At 43.2% G+C, this 15,062-nt stretch overlaps 1 protein-coding gene across 2 annotated transcripts in view; it reads right to left on the bottom strand.

The window, feature by feature from the left end:
- Positions 1 to 8,208: 8,208 nt before the first annotated feature.
- dhtkd1 (dehydrogenase E1 and transketolase domain containing 1) overlaps positions 8,209 to 15,062 on the bottom strand; it is a 68,184-nt gene continuing 61,330 nt past the window's right edge. For both annotated transcript variants that reach the window (XM_068059541.1, XM_068059540.1), the window contains exons 16-17: positions 14,216 to 14,301; positions 8,209 to 9,911 (exon numbers count right to left, since the gene is read on the bottom strand). In XM_068059541.1, the coding sequence (XP_067915642.1) occupies positions 9,810 to 9,911; positions 14,216 to 14,301 (188 nt within the window). In that variant the 3' untranslated portion in view covers positions 8,209 to 9,809. The remainder of the gene's footprint in view (positions 9,912 to 14,215; positions 14,302 to 15,062) is intronic.

The raw sequence follows: 15,062 nt of genomic DNA, 5'->3' as shown, positions 1-15,062 counted from the left end.
AAATCAATCTAGTGAATGTTCGTTGGGTCTAGAGACCAAAACAGCACAGTACTTCAGGTGTGGTCTCATCAAAGCCCTATAGAATTGGAGCAAGACTTCCTTATTCTTATACTCCAATCCCCTTGCAATAAAGGCCAACATTTGCCTTCTTAATTGTTTGTTGTACTTGCATCTTAACTTTAGATTCATGCACAACGAGTGTCAGTAGAAGCTGCAGGATCAAGCCTTCCTCACAAACAGTGGATGACCATCAATCGCCTGAGAATCACTCATGGTCAATGCTTCTCCAGAGATGGAGACCCATAGTGTGACTGCAGAGCTTCTAATCACACCCTGGAGCACATCAGACACCGTTGACAGAGGAAATTCAAAGATACAATATTACTGTTTGAAGATGCCACCTCTCCCGACCATAAATACTTGGCAGGCGCTGCTGTCTCAAGAACAAGATGTGAGGCTTAAGCATTTAAAATTAGGCTTCTTTATTTTTTGGGTGGGGCGACTGTTTCTTGAGGCCAGTCCAAGAGTACTGGAAGCACCTCACGATTGTTTGTGGCATGTATCAGAGAAGTTGGTAAAAGTATTAAGAAATTTTGCAGGTAGAGTTTCTGATCTTTTACACTACCGTGAGTGCAAACTGCCAAATATGGGAAAAATGTAATAACAAGAGTTATTCTCAAAGCACTTACTCTCAAGCTTCTGCATACTCTGGCTGCTTTAAGATTCAATTTGCAAGGACCAGGCCCTGCCCATAAAAACTGGCTAGGTAGAAGTTGTGAGTTTCCACTGATCACGCTGATTAGAGAAAGCTCTTCAAACTGCAATAAATTTCTCAAGTGCACAGGCACTGGCAGACAAGTTTTTTTTCCACATTAACTGATAGTATAAGGACTAGGGGACACAGATTTAAGGTTTAGGGCAAGAGAGGTGGTGGGGAGATGTGAGGAAGAACATTTTTTTTTAAAACGGACTGAGTGGTAATGACCTGGAACTCACTGTCCATGAGGATGGTGGCGTAGTGGTAATGTCACTGGACCAGTAACCCAGAGCCCAGGGTAACGGTCTGAAGACATGGGTTCGAATCCCACCATGGCAGATGATGAGAAATGAATTTAATGAATAAATCTGGAATTAAAAAGCTAATCTAATGATGACCATGGAACCATTGTCACTTGTTGTAAAAACCCATCTGGTTTCCTTCCTTTCGGGAAGGAAATATGCTGTCCTTACTTGGTCTGGCCTACATGTAAATCCAGACCCACAGCAACGTGGTTGATTCTTAAAGTGGCCTAGCAAGCCACTCAGTTCAACGGCCATTAGGGATGGGCAATAAATGCCTAGTCAGCGGTGCCCACATCCCACAAACGAATAATAATAGTGGAGATGATGAATGATTTCAAAAGGAAATTGGATGGGAATTTGAGGGAGATAAACGTACAGGGCTACAGGGAAAGAGTGGGGGACTGGGACTGATTGGGTTGCTCTGCAGAGAGCTGGCATGGACACGATGGGCCGAATGGCCGCCTTCTGTGCCATTATGACTATTAAATATTTTTTGATGTCATGAAGAAACTGACTGGTGTAGACTGATGAAGATAGTAAATAGTTCAGTGTGAGACATTTTTTTCTAAAGTCATTTTCAGTGAGTTTAAATCTGGTTACTCACGGATGGAGGACTGGATACTCGTTAAAAATACTTACTTTTACCGATAAACCCATTTTCAGCTGTATTAATAAAACAGCACCAGATTACCACTCTTAAATACAGCAAGGAAAACTCTATGGACAAAAACAATTACATTCCAGTACCTTACCCGTTTGCACTTGGTCGTAGAAGAAGCTCGAGGAATAACATCTCATTTACCGATTAGGCATACTATAGCCTACTGGACTGAACATTGAGTTCAATAATTTCAGAGCATGACTGGCCCCTCTTTTATTTTTAATTTTAATTTTTATTTTATTTTAGGTTGTTTCATCATTCCATTTTTTTACCATGTGCCTGCCCACGGTTTAACACATTTTTTGCCTTTTCCCCATGACCTCCTTGTCAGTTATTCTCTGTGACCCTCTTTCCTATCAACACCTCTTTTGCCCCACCCCAACTTTATTTACTTAAAACCGATTACATTTCTGATCCTTTGCCAGTTCTGATGAAAGGTCACTGACCTGAAACGTTAACTCTGCTTCTCTCTCCACAGATTAAAGCCTGGCTACCTGACCCGAACCCGACCAAACCCGACTATGTGTCAGGTTCGGGTCGGGTCTGGTCTATATTCTGTGTCCAGCATTCGGGCTCGGGTCGGGTCAGGCTGGACTGTACTGTTTAGCTTTGGCAGTCTTGGTGCCACTTGTCATGTCCACTGAGGTGAAAACCCCAATATAAATACATATGTATTAAAACATATTAAAACACTGGGCGGCACAGTGGCGCAGTGGTTAGCACTGCAGCCTCACAGCTCCAGGGACCCGGGTTCGATTATGGGTACTGCCTGTGCGGAGTTTGCAAGTTCTCCCTGTGTCTGCGTGGGTTTCCTCCGGGTGCTCCGGTTTCCTCCCACATGCCAAAGACTTGCAGGTTGGTAGGTTAGTTGGCCATTATAAATTGCCCCTAGTACAGGTAGGTGGTAGGGACCGGTGGGGATGTTATTGGAATATGGGATTCGTGTAGGATTAGTATAAATGGGTGGTTGATGGTCGGCACAGACTCGGTGGGCCGAAGGGCCTGTTTCAGTGCTGTATCTCTAAACTAAACATAAGTGACATTTTTAAACCTAAAAAAAATTTTTTAAATGTGGGAACGCATTTTATTTTTCCAGACTGGTTTTAAGTCCAGAAATTTTTGTGAATTGCATTTCTAAGGCAATTGTATTTAAAATGACTTTAGCGTATGAAATTCTATAACACAAATTAGAGGCTGCGTCTCCGCTCAAAGGAAACCCAGGAGTAGATTGTAAGGTCCATTCATATTTCAGTTATAGTGGCTGCCAAAATGGTATGAAATTTACTGGATAATTTGAGTAACAGTCATGTGAGTTGAAATTAACCTCTAAAGGAATACCAATGTCTCATTTTATACATAACTCATGCTTAAAATATAATTTATGAACTTGTTTGTTTTAACATTGCAAGTACAGACTTGGAAAAATAGCTGTAGTGCCCTGCCCAGACCACTCTGGTTGTAAGCATGTTGATGATTTGTCTTAACTTTTAAAAAAAAATTTTCAAGAATTACATCTACCCGGTTATCGAAAGGTCAAAAAAAATTAATCTACCGCGGAATTCCGTGATGGAATTGTTTATGTAGACAGTCATGTTGTAGCTGTTGTGTGATGTACATCTGGAAAGCTGTCACATTATGATTGAAAGCGTGTGCCATTGACCACATCAATGGATCTTGTGGACAAAATCCATTAGGAATTAGGAGATAAGCCAAAACACAGGATCCAATTTACTTAATTCTCATTACTGAGTGGGTGACAGACTAACTTGTACTCAAATTATCTTAGTTTTGATATTCCAGTGTTTCAAATGCAAATATTAAAAATTAAAATGTGTAGAACCAATATTTATTGTATCTAGTCTAGATGTTAATTGGAATTGTGCACACTTTTTTTTGTATATATGAGGTGGGGGGGGGGGCGCAGTAGAATAATCACCACTGGCCATCCTAGTATAAATTTTAAATCTTCCACAGTCATGAATTAAAACACCCTGGCATATTAATCTGCCGTTACAGTCTATATTAATCAATCTAATAGCTTGTGTTCCTTGAGTGAAGTATTCCTCTGATCCCAAAGGGCTGGTGTTTTGTTTCATGGGAGTGAAGAGAGAGTTGGCTATCTCTAGAAACTTCGGTTCATGTCAAAACCATTTTGAAGACATCAAACAGTGCAGCATTATTAATGCAATATTTTCCCACCAAATGTAGATAATTTCAAACAAGCTATAATGGCTGTAGAAGTAATGTTGATTGATTTTCAAAAGCAAGCCTTTGCCCCATTACTTGCCAATTGTTTCACAGTAGCAGATAAGTAACATTGCAGAGAGAAAACCATCTATGAGCTTAACTAAAAAAAAAAGTATATCAAACCACACACGCATAGGAATTGACAGGATGTTAGGTGGTTCGTTTCCCAGAGAATGTAGAGCCTCTGGAATACATTGTAAGCTAGGTGCTGACTTTCTCAGCGGCTTCAAGAGGGAGCTCAATCAGTTCCTGACTATGAGAATGATTGTGTCATATAGAAGGTCAGTTTCTTTATAGGTTACATGTGGTCCATGTAATCTGCTGGACAGGTTTTCGACTGCCAGAGCAGCAAGGCATCAGAGAGAAAATTTACTGAGTTTTTTCCCCACATTGGCCCAAGGTTTTAATGTTTTTTGCCACTCCTAGTAGATTTAGATGTGAGTTAGGGAGAGGGATGAAACCTTTAGCCATGATGGTCCAGCTGTCTCGGTGTGGGGCAGTCTTGATGGGCCAGCTAGTCTTCCTGCGTCATTTCCATAAGTTTGTAAGCTAGAAATTTCCCTCCATGTCCACTCAAATTGTACAGGGACCTGAATTCAATAAGTGCTACAAGTACCTCCTTCCTCAATATTGTAGACGAGGAAGTAAGTAGCAGAGAATCTAAAACAGACAAAAGTTGGTTATGCTCTCTGACAGCACCATGTCTGGGTTCCTGAACTGTCTGCTAATGCAAGAGTAATGTGGGTGGCTCATCCTCACACTCGTTGACTTTTCTTGTCTACTTTAGGCACCCTAGCAGAGTTTGGGAACTTTCTGATACAGTACTACTTATGTAGATTTCTCAGTTGCACTACTAATTGTCGTTCCCAATAGCTGGTGGTATTGTTTTCTTTTTAAACTACAATTTTCTTCTGTTTCAATAATATATTTCAGGTTGAGTTGGGCATGAAAAGGACTCGGGGCCCAGGTCGGGTTTGGGTTGGCTGTTGTCGCGTCAGGCCTGGGTCGGGTTTTAATTTTATACCCGAGCCAGGCGTTACCACAGAGGCTGCCAGACCTGCTGATTATTGCCAGCACTTTTTGTTTTTATTTCAGATTTCCAGCACCTGCAGTATTTTGCTTTTATTTTAATGTTTAATTCACTGCCACTTCTCTTCCAGGAATGCCTACCTTGAAGAAGTTCTGCTCTTCTCGTTTGTCTCTTTTATCTTGTTTATCTTCATTGCTTTCCATCTCCCTCCTGGTGTTTGATAAAGTTTCTACCAAAACTCATTTTCACAGCCACATCTCCTTCCTCAGTGACTGTCTCCAGCTCCAACTTATTCCACGTGGATACCAACTGAAATTTCATCCTTCATGTTTTAAATCCACCCAGGATTACAGGTATCTTCGAGAAATACAATGTTCCTCGGACTATTGCTCTCACTGCATCCTGAGATCCACACCAGGTGTCACATGTACACACTAGATCTCTCTCTTCAGAAGCACCGCCTCACCTTATCTCAAAGCTGTTCTGTTCTGCAGTTTCATTTCATCCTTCATCTTAGCCGACGCATTAACAAATAACTTTTTTTCTTCGTTTCGGGTGTTAAGGAACGCAAGCTCCAGCAGCTGATGGGGACTAATACCCCTCCAGATTCTCCTTCCCCTTCACTTCCCTCTGACCCCACCCCTTCTGATCTGACCCCTTGCCATGTATTCACTATACCCTCTGACCTCCCCCTCTCTGACGCTGAACAATCTGTACTCAGCAAAGGACTCAGTTTTATCCCCTTATGCCCCCACCTCAATGAATTTTGCACTTGGCATGACGTTGAGATCTTCTTCCGTCGCCTTCGCCTCCGGGCTCATTTCGTTGACCGGGAGTCCTCCCCCCTTCCCCCCCCACCCCCGACCCCAACCAGCAGACCCATTCACCTGCCACCAGCATTCTCCCTCCACCTGGACCCCTCCCTCTGGCCTCTTACCCACTCTTGATCTTTTCGTTTTAAACTGTCGGCGAGACATCGCCTGTCTCAATTTCTCTGCTCCCCTCACTCACTCTAACCTGTCTCCCTCTGAACATGCTGCACTCCGTTCTCTCAGGTCAAACCCCAACATTGTGATCAAACCTGCTGACAAGGGTGGTGCTGTTGTTATTTGGTGTACTGACATCTACCTTGCACAGCTCAGTGCCAACTCTCAGACACTTCTTCCTACCTCCCCCTGGACCAAGACCCCCACCACCAAACATCAAGCTACTGTCCACAGAACTGTTACTGACCTCATCTCCTCCAGAGATCTTCCTTCTACAGCTTCCAACCTCATAGTCCCAGAACCCTGGACAGCCCGCTTCCACCTCCTTCCCAAATTCCACAAACAGGACTCTCCTGGCAGACCCATAATTTCAGCCTGTTCCTCCCCCCATCAAACTTATTTCTTCCTATCTTGACACTATATTTCCTCCCCTGGTCCAGCCTCTTCCCATCTACATCCGTGACTCTTCTGACACCCTACATCATTTTGACAATTTCTAGTTTCCTGGCCCTAACCGCCTCCCCTTCACTATGGATGTCCAATCCCTCTACACCTCCATCCCCCATCAGGACGGTTTGAGGGCTCTACGCTTCTTCCTTGAACAGAGGCCCAACCAGTCCCCATCCACCGCCACCCTCCTGTGCCTGGCTGAACTTGTTCTCACATTGAACAACCTCCTTCAACTCCACTCACTTCCTTCAAGTAAAAGGTGTTGCTATGGGTACCCGCATGGGTCCTAGTTATGCCTGCTTTTTTCTGGGATATGTTGAACATTCCTTGTTCCAGTCCTACTCAAGCCCCCTTCCCCAACTCTTTTTCCGGTATATTGATGACTGTATTGGTGCCGTTTCCTGCTCCCACCCGGAACTGGAAAACTTTATCAACTTTGCTTCTAACTTCCACCCTTCTCACCTTTACATAGTCCATCTCTGACACTTCCCTTCCTTTCCTCGACTTCTCTGTCTCAATCTCTGGTGATAGGCTGTCTACTAATATCCATTATAAGCCTACAGACTTCCACAGCTACCTCGACGACACTTCTTCACACCCTGCCTCCTGTAAGGAGTCCATTCCATTCTCAGTTTCTCTGTCTCCGACACATCTGCTCTAATGATGCAACCTTCCACAACAGCGCTTTTGATATGTCTTCCTTTTTCCTCAACCCAGGATTCCCTCCCGCTGTGTTTGACAGGGCCCTCAACCGTGTCCGGCCCACTTCCCGAATCTATGCCCTCACCCCTTCCCCTCCCTCCCAGAAGCACGTCAGGGTTCCCCTTGTCCTCACTTTCCACCCCACCAGCCTCCAGATCCAAAGGATCATCCTCCACCATTTCCGCCACTTCTAAACGCATCTTCCCCTCCCGTCAGCATTCCAAAGCGATCATTCCCTCCGCGACACCCTAGTCCACTCTTCCATTACCCCCGACACCTTGACCCCTTCCCACGGCACCTTTCCATTCAATCGCACGAGGTGTAATACCTGCTCCTTAACCTCCTCTCTCCTCATTATCCAAGGCCCCTAACACTCCTTTCAGGTGAAGCAGCAATTTACTTGTACTTCTGTCAATTTAGTATACTGTATTCGCTGCTCACAATGCCATCTCCTCCACATTGGGGAGACCAAACGCAGATTGGATGACCGCTTTGCGGAACACCTCTGCTCAGTCTGAAAACATGACCCCGAGCTTCCTGTCGCTTGCCATTTCAACACCCCTGTCATGCCTACATCTCTGTCCTGGGCTTGCTGCCGTGCTCCAGTGAACATCGATGCAAGCTCGAGGAACAGCACTTCATTTATCAATTAGGCATGCTACAGTCTACTGGACTGAACATTGAGTTCAATAATTTCAGAGCATGACTGGCCGCTCCCATTTTAAAAATTTTTATTTTGCCCCACCCCCACTTTATTTGCTTAAAACCTTTGCCAGTTCTGAAGAAAGGACACTGACCTGAAACATTAACTCTGCTTCTCTCTCCACGGATACTGCCAGACCTGCTGAGTATTTCCAGCACTTTTCGTTCTTATTTCGTAGAAGATTGGTTTGATTATGCAAATGAATTTTTAGCAGGAACCTGAACTGTAATCTAACCAGCACAATTTCCCCCATTGTTCCCAAAGCAGAAGCTCCACCCCATTGCATTTTACAATGGATGCATCAAATGTGGCAATGCCAAGGTGTCCCATTTAATTTTTTTTTAAAAAGGACAAACACACATGAGGATATTAGTATTGGGAAATTTAATAGGTTTCAATTTCAGCATCAAGAATTTCCAGGCTGTAAATGTACGTCATGGATCTCTGCAGAGGAACTTTCCTTTTACTCACAACCTCAGAAGTTTAACACCTGTGGGATAATTATCATTCTTCAATTTCCCACAGCAACCTGTAGTTCCTCTTGGACCAGTGCTTGTCCCCTATGCTCCATGATTAGAAGCCAATATTTCAGCCATTACATCCCTTATATGTAGAACTCCAGCTTATTACCCTCTCTCCCTGCCTTCAATTATCTCCAGAAAAAAAAACTACCTTTTGATTTTGGCTTAGACCTTGCTACCTAAATTCCTTCTGACCAGCCATACAGCTCTTCTGTTCAAAGCTCTTGGGTGGTCCTTTATATCAGGAGTGCTATATAAATGCAAACTGTTGTGCTGCTGTCTATGAGCCTGGAATTTCCTTGTAATGGAGAAAGTCTGAGGGTGCATAACATTTGCATATTTCATACCATACATACGAGCTCTGCTGGCAGAAAGTCAACTTGACTGTAACAGCTTGTATTCACTTGCAGCAGAATCTGTCATCCTGCAAACCCTTTCATTCAAATCTTCATCTTCCTGAAGTCTTAAAATATCACCTAAGCAATGATATGCCTTTTTAACAGGAGGTGGTCAGCACTGACAGAAAGGGAAAAGTACATGACTAGATATAAATAATCTGCAATCCTACCAAGTGATTGTGTCTTGAGTGGTAGCAGTTGGTGGAACCAATCTCTCCTACTTAAAAGCAGGCTGGTAGTAAGCTACACATTATTTAGATTTGATAGAAAAGTAAACATTTGTTAAGAATGTCTGTGTTAAAGTCTTTGCTGTGCTAACCTCACCTCCACACTTTTGTTCATCATTAAAAGTAACTAAATCCATGAGGGGAAGAAAGATATTCAGCACCTTTACATCAATTATAATAAGGCTACTTGTTACTTACATCAATTCATATTTGCCAACATCAGAAAACATCGTAGTTAGATAAATTAACACCCAAAAACAAAAAGCAAATGATTGTAAATTATATATCCCATACATTCTAAATAAGGTTTACACACAAGTCTTTCAATTGTGTTGTAATTTAGACATACATCCCCTTTATAATTTATCACCAATCTAATACAGGTACAGAGCAGAGTGGTTATGTTACTGGACTAGTAATCCAGAGACCTAGACCAATAATCTGGAAATGTGAGTTCAAATCCTGATACAGCAGCTGGGAATTTTAATTGTGTTAATTAAATAAATCTTGAATAAAAACTCCTTAGAACTCATTAATTATTGTACAGCCATTCAGTAAACTAGCTTTTGGAACTTGAGAATATGTATATAAACATGCTTGGGATATTTGTTTACAGAAGTCCAGTTCATTTTGCATCCCTAGCTCTCACAAGTAACCCAGGATTTTAATTTTAATTTAACTGCAGTAGGTTTGATTTGAGCTAAGTCAAAGTGCTTTAAAAAAAGTAACTTTTTTGGGGGGGTATTACCTCACAACTATAAGTTATAGGTCTTGTCTAGCAGTCAGGCACAGCAGAGCATATCCAGGCTTTCCAGATTCCTTTTAGGAGAAAGTTCTGGTGAGGATGTCTTGATTTTGTTCCTGATGTAAAGTTCCGATGCCAACTGCAGGGGCTGGAAGAGGTGGTCTGCTTACCAATTTCAACTGGAGACAATTAAAAAAATATTAAAGAGTTAATGTTTTTTTTACAATGGATTAGGAACAGCGAGTGGTAATTTTAACTAATACGATTGTGGGAAAATGACCAAGTGGACAGAGCTATAAAAATGACAGCAAGTTTAAGGGGCCAAAATATCAGCTGCATCTAACCTACATCAAACAAGTGACCATCACTAGCAAATATTTTGGCTTGGTAACTGGATCTCAACTGAAGTCTCTTTTTCAGCCTGGCCAAATAAAAATGTGGATTTTGAGATAATGGGCTCTTAATAGAAGTTTCATTGTTGGCTTCTACCTATTCCCCATCTACATTTTACTCCCCTTAAAGGCATGGATCAGCTTCCACATGTATATGGGGGACACCGAGCTATATTTCACTGTGACTAGCTCAGATTTATAACCATCTCTGAGCCGTCCGACTACATATCTGACATTAAATCATGAACTTATTCTCACTTAATAATGGCAGGACTAAAACTACCCTGTACAAAAGCAGCATACTGTGGATGCTGGAAATCTGAAATAAAAGCAAAGTGCTGGAATTACTCAATAAGTCTGGCAAAAACCGTGGAGAGAGAAACAGGGGTAAGGTACTGGATTTTACCGTGACCTTTGAGACGACAATGGCGGGACCAAATGAAGGTCCCAGCCCGCGATTGCCAGAAATGTACCCACTGCGAACTTTTCCAGGAGGTAGTCTCCTAATTGGCCACCTCCGCGTTCACCGTCCTGTTAAGGATGGTGGGCGGGTCCCTGATGCTGCCAGCCCCTCTGGATGCCTTGACAGCCCCACTGGGAGTGGTGGGCACTGCTGAGGACCGTGAGGGTGCCTCAACATTGAAGCGCCCTCAGAAGAATTGAAAGTTCAACAAAATAAACTGTGGCCACAGCTGCCAAGCAATTATTACAGAAGGGGAAACCTCTCCACAGGATGGCCTGCGGCCAAGGCTGTGGCCCTTGCAGCCCAGTGGGTCCATGCTGGGCTGCTCTGCATGATACACCTCTGACTTTCCCCTGGCCTGCCGCTGGGAGGCTGCCACAATTCCATCTGTGGGCTCCAGCAGGGGGGAAGGGAAATGGTGCCGTCCACTGTCTGGAAAATCCAGACAGTGTCTGAAGAGTGTCCTTAAATTGACGTAACTGGCTACCTGCTGCTGGCAGGCGGGTAAGCAACACAGCCCTGAAGCTACCTCCCTAAAAATTGGCCAGAGACAGACTAGCATACCGGGAGGTACCAAGAAATTGCCGCCATGCCCGCCAATGGCAAACTCTGGCCCAGTGTTTCTGGTCTGTGACCTTTCAACAGAGTTAGAAATGTTATAGGTTTGAGTGAGTAAAAGGGGCGAGGGTGGGAACAAGAACAAAAAAGGAAAGTCTGTGATAGGGTGGAAGGCAGGAGAGATTAAATGACAAAAGGTTTCATGGTGCAAGGCCAAAGGGAGTGGTAATGGGATGACGGTGATAAGTTCAATCTCTCTACATCTCTATCCCCACCAGGACAGCCTAAGGGCTGTCCGCTTCTTCCTAGAACAGAGGCCCGACCAGTCCCCATCCACCACCACCCTCCTCCACCTGGCTGAACTTTTCTCACATTGAACAACTTCTCCTTTAACTCCACTCACATCCTCCAAATAAAATGTGTTGCTACGGGCACCTGAATGGGTTCTAGCTGTGCCTGCCTTTTTATGGGATATGTGGAACATTTTTTGTTCCAGTCCTAGTCAGGTCACCTCCCTTACTTCTTTTTCCAGTACATAGATGACTATATCGGTGCCATTTCCTGCTCTGGCCTTGAACTGGAAAATTTCATCAACATGCTTCCAATTTCCACCCTTCTCTCACATTTGCGTGGTCCATCTCCAACTCCTCCCTTACTTGATTTCTCGGTCTCCATTTCTGGGGGTAGGTTGTCAACCAATATCCACTATAAGCCCACTGACTCTCACTGCTACCTTGACTACACTTCCCCCCACCCCACTTTCAGTAAGAACTCTATTCCATTCTCCCAGTTTCTCTGTCTCCGTCACATCTGTTCGGACAATGCAGCCTTCCATACAAGTTTTTCCAATGTGTCTTCCTTTTTCCTCAACCGAGGATCTCACCACTCCCCCTGTGGTTAACTGGGTCTTCAAGCGTGTTCTATTTCACAGATTTCTGCTCTCACCTCTTTCCCTCCCTCCCAAAAACATGAAATAGTTATCCGTGTCCTCACCTTCCACCCCACCAGCCTCTGTAGTCAATGGATCATCCTTCGCAATTTCCACCACCTCCAGTATGATGCCACCACCAAACACATCTTCCTCATTTCTTTCAACATTCCGAAAGGACCATTTCCTCCCTGACACCCTGGTCCACTCCTCAATCACCATTAACATCCCCTCCCTTTCCTACAGCACCTTTCTATGCAAATGCAGGAGATGCAACACCTCCTCTTTTACCTCCTCCCTACTCACCATCCAAGGCCCCAAACATTTCTTTCAGGTGAAGCAGCAATTTACTCGCACGTCTTTCAATTTAGTATACTACAATCGCTGCTCACAATGCAGTCTCCTCTACACTGGGGAGACCAGGTGCAGGCTGGATGACTGCTTTGTGGACACCTCTGTTCAGACCACAAACGTGACCCTGAGCTTCCAGACACCCGTTATTTTATTTCTCACCTTGCTCCCCCTCTGACCTTGGCCTGCTAGTGTTCCAATGAAGCTCAACACAAACTCGAGGAACAATACTTCATTTTTCAACTGGGCACTTAAAGCCTTCTGGATTCAACATTTCCTTTCTTATTTTCTTTGTGTTTGGATGGCAGCTTTTCAGGATCCTGCCATTCACATCTCCTCTGGACGTATCTTTTGTTTCTTTCCTTGTCCCATTACCATTTCCTTTGGCCTCGCACCATGAAACCTTTTGTCATTTAATCTCTTTCTTCAATGTTCTCCTTGCTAGCTTCACCTTCCAAACATTCCAATTCAGCCAAACCTCTGCCGACTGTATTTTAACTTAATCATTCCAGCTTCTCTATCAAATCTATCTTCAAGCAACCGCCATTAATTGTTGCCCACTAACATTTAGAGGATCTTCAATTCAATCTTTTACTAATCCCTCAGCAGTCTCATCTCTCCTTATATCTGCAACCTCTTCCTGCTCTATGCCAGCACATAGCCACTGCTGCCCTTCCTCTGAACCACTTTTTTGGTCAGAGTTTTCAGCCGTCTTAGTCCCATGTGAACACTTTCTGTAACCTTGCTATTTCTCTTCTTTGGAAACATCTGTGAAAACGACCTCGTTTGTCTTGCTTCTGTCACCTAACCTTTCTCTTTTAATGTTCAGCATCCACTTTTGATTCCGAAGCTATTAGACGCATTCAATAAATGCAAATTGTTGTTGAACGAGAATGTCATTCTTTTCATTGATCATCACATCATGGACTATAAACTCACCCATTTAATCCCTTATGGGAAAGTTTGCCTAAATTTGGCATTAATAGACCTGATTCTATCTTTGCTGAGAGGTCAGTGATTAGGTGGCATAGATTTAAAGTGATTGAAGGATTAGAGGCGGAAATGAGGAAAAGTTTTTTTTCACTCTGCAGGTGGTGGGGGTCTGGAACTCACTGCCTGAAAGGGTGGTAGAGGCAGAAAACCTGTGCAGGGCTATGGACCAAATGCTGGAAAGTGGAATTAGGCTGGGTAGCTCTTTTTTTTGGCCAGCGCAGACACAATGGGCCAAGTGCCCTCTTTCTGTGCCGTAAACTTCCTATGATTCTATGATTTCTAAGAGTTAACAAGCAAAACTGAAATACTTATCCACACATCTTCACTGCATAACATAATTCTTCTGTCCTCCACAGACATAACTTCCCCATATCCTTCATAACCTATTTGTGAGGCCACTTTGAGTTCAGGATCAGCTATGTTGTCAAACTATGCTGCAACATGATTATTAATGCTAACCCATGTGACTTTTGAAATTTGACTAAGAAACTACTTAGCAGATCCATTCCTACATTACAACAGCAACTACACTTAATGTACTTCATTGGCTGTAAAGAGCTTTAGGACATTCTGAATTCACGAAAGGTACTTTATAAATGCAAGTCTTTGTTCCTTTATAAGTACTGTACCAACTATACAGTAACTGGATCCAAATCTGTGTGAACTGACCACCTAAGTTGTGGAACTGTTGTTCCAACACAAAAAGAACAAATAAGACTCTAAAACATAAAATAACTTCTATTGATATGTCATGACTATTAACATTTGAGCAATACTTGGCTGTATATAACAGCTTACCTTGCATGCTAGCTGTTTTTCAAACCTGGGAGACACAAAACACCATGGGCCCATGTTCTGTGGTTCTTCTTGACTCCATACAAAGTCTGAAAAATAACTTTCTAATTTAGTATTCATAAAAGATAATGGCTGCTCCCAAGGCAGTCTGGCTATTGCATTTGCTAACATAATTTATTGTGTACTGTCATGGTCCTGTAGTTTCTTTTTCAGGAATATGCGGTTTGCCTTTAAGGCTTGCAAGGGATCAGTATTGCTTCAAGAACCAGCAAGCCTCAGGAGTTATAGGAAGGTGCATTTTCATTGCCTTACGAACAGCCATTTGGAGACTGCGATTCAAAGGGTGCATTCTCGTTACCATAGATACAGCCACTGGGAGTGAGTCTCATGCGATACATTTGTTACAATTCAGTTTTGAACTGGCTTTTAGTTGAAGACAGTTTGTTCTAACAGAACTCACACAAAGGACACAGCTGTGATGACAGCACCTGGAAAAAGAGTTCTCAACCATTTAAATTGAAGGAATAGGATTTTAGTCTGTTTATTACTTTCTCTCAAAATTCTAAGAAAAAGTCAAGCCAAAACAGAGATCTCTGGTAATTTAAATTGAAGAAAGGGAAGTTAGACTGTGACAATCTTTTATCCCTCAAAAACTCTAAAGTCAGATTTTCTTCTTTTTTTCTTTCTTTTGGGCCTCCTTATCTCGAGAGACAATGGATACGCGCCTGGAGGTGGTCAGTGGTTTGTGAAGCAGCGCCTGGAGTGGCTATAAAGGCCAATTCTGGAGTGACAGGCTCTTCCACAGGTGCTGCAGAGAAATTTGTTTGTTGGGGCTGTTGCACAGTTGGCT

The sequence above is a fragment of the Heterodontus francisci genome, chromosome 27 (genome assembly GCF_036365525.1).
Source record: "Heterodontus francisci isolate sHetFra1 chromosome 27, sHetFra1.hap1, whole genome shotgun sequence".
NCBI classification, from domain to species: Eukaryota; Metazoa; Chordata; class Chondrichthyes; order Heterodontiformes; family Heterodontidae; genus Heterodontus; species Heterodontus francisci.
The sequence above is the reverse complement of the archived record's forward strand: the minus strand, read 5'-3'. Positions and strand labels throughout refer to the sequence as shown.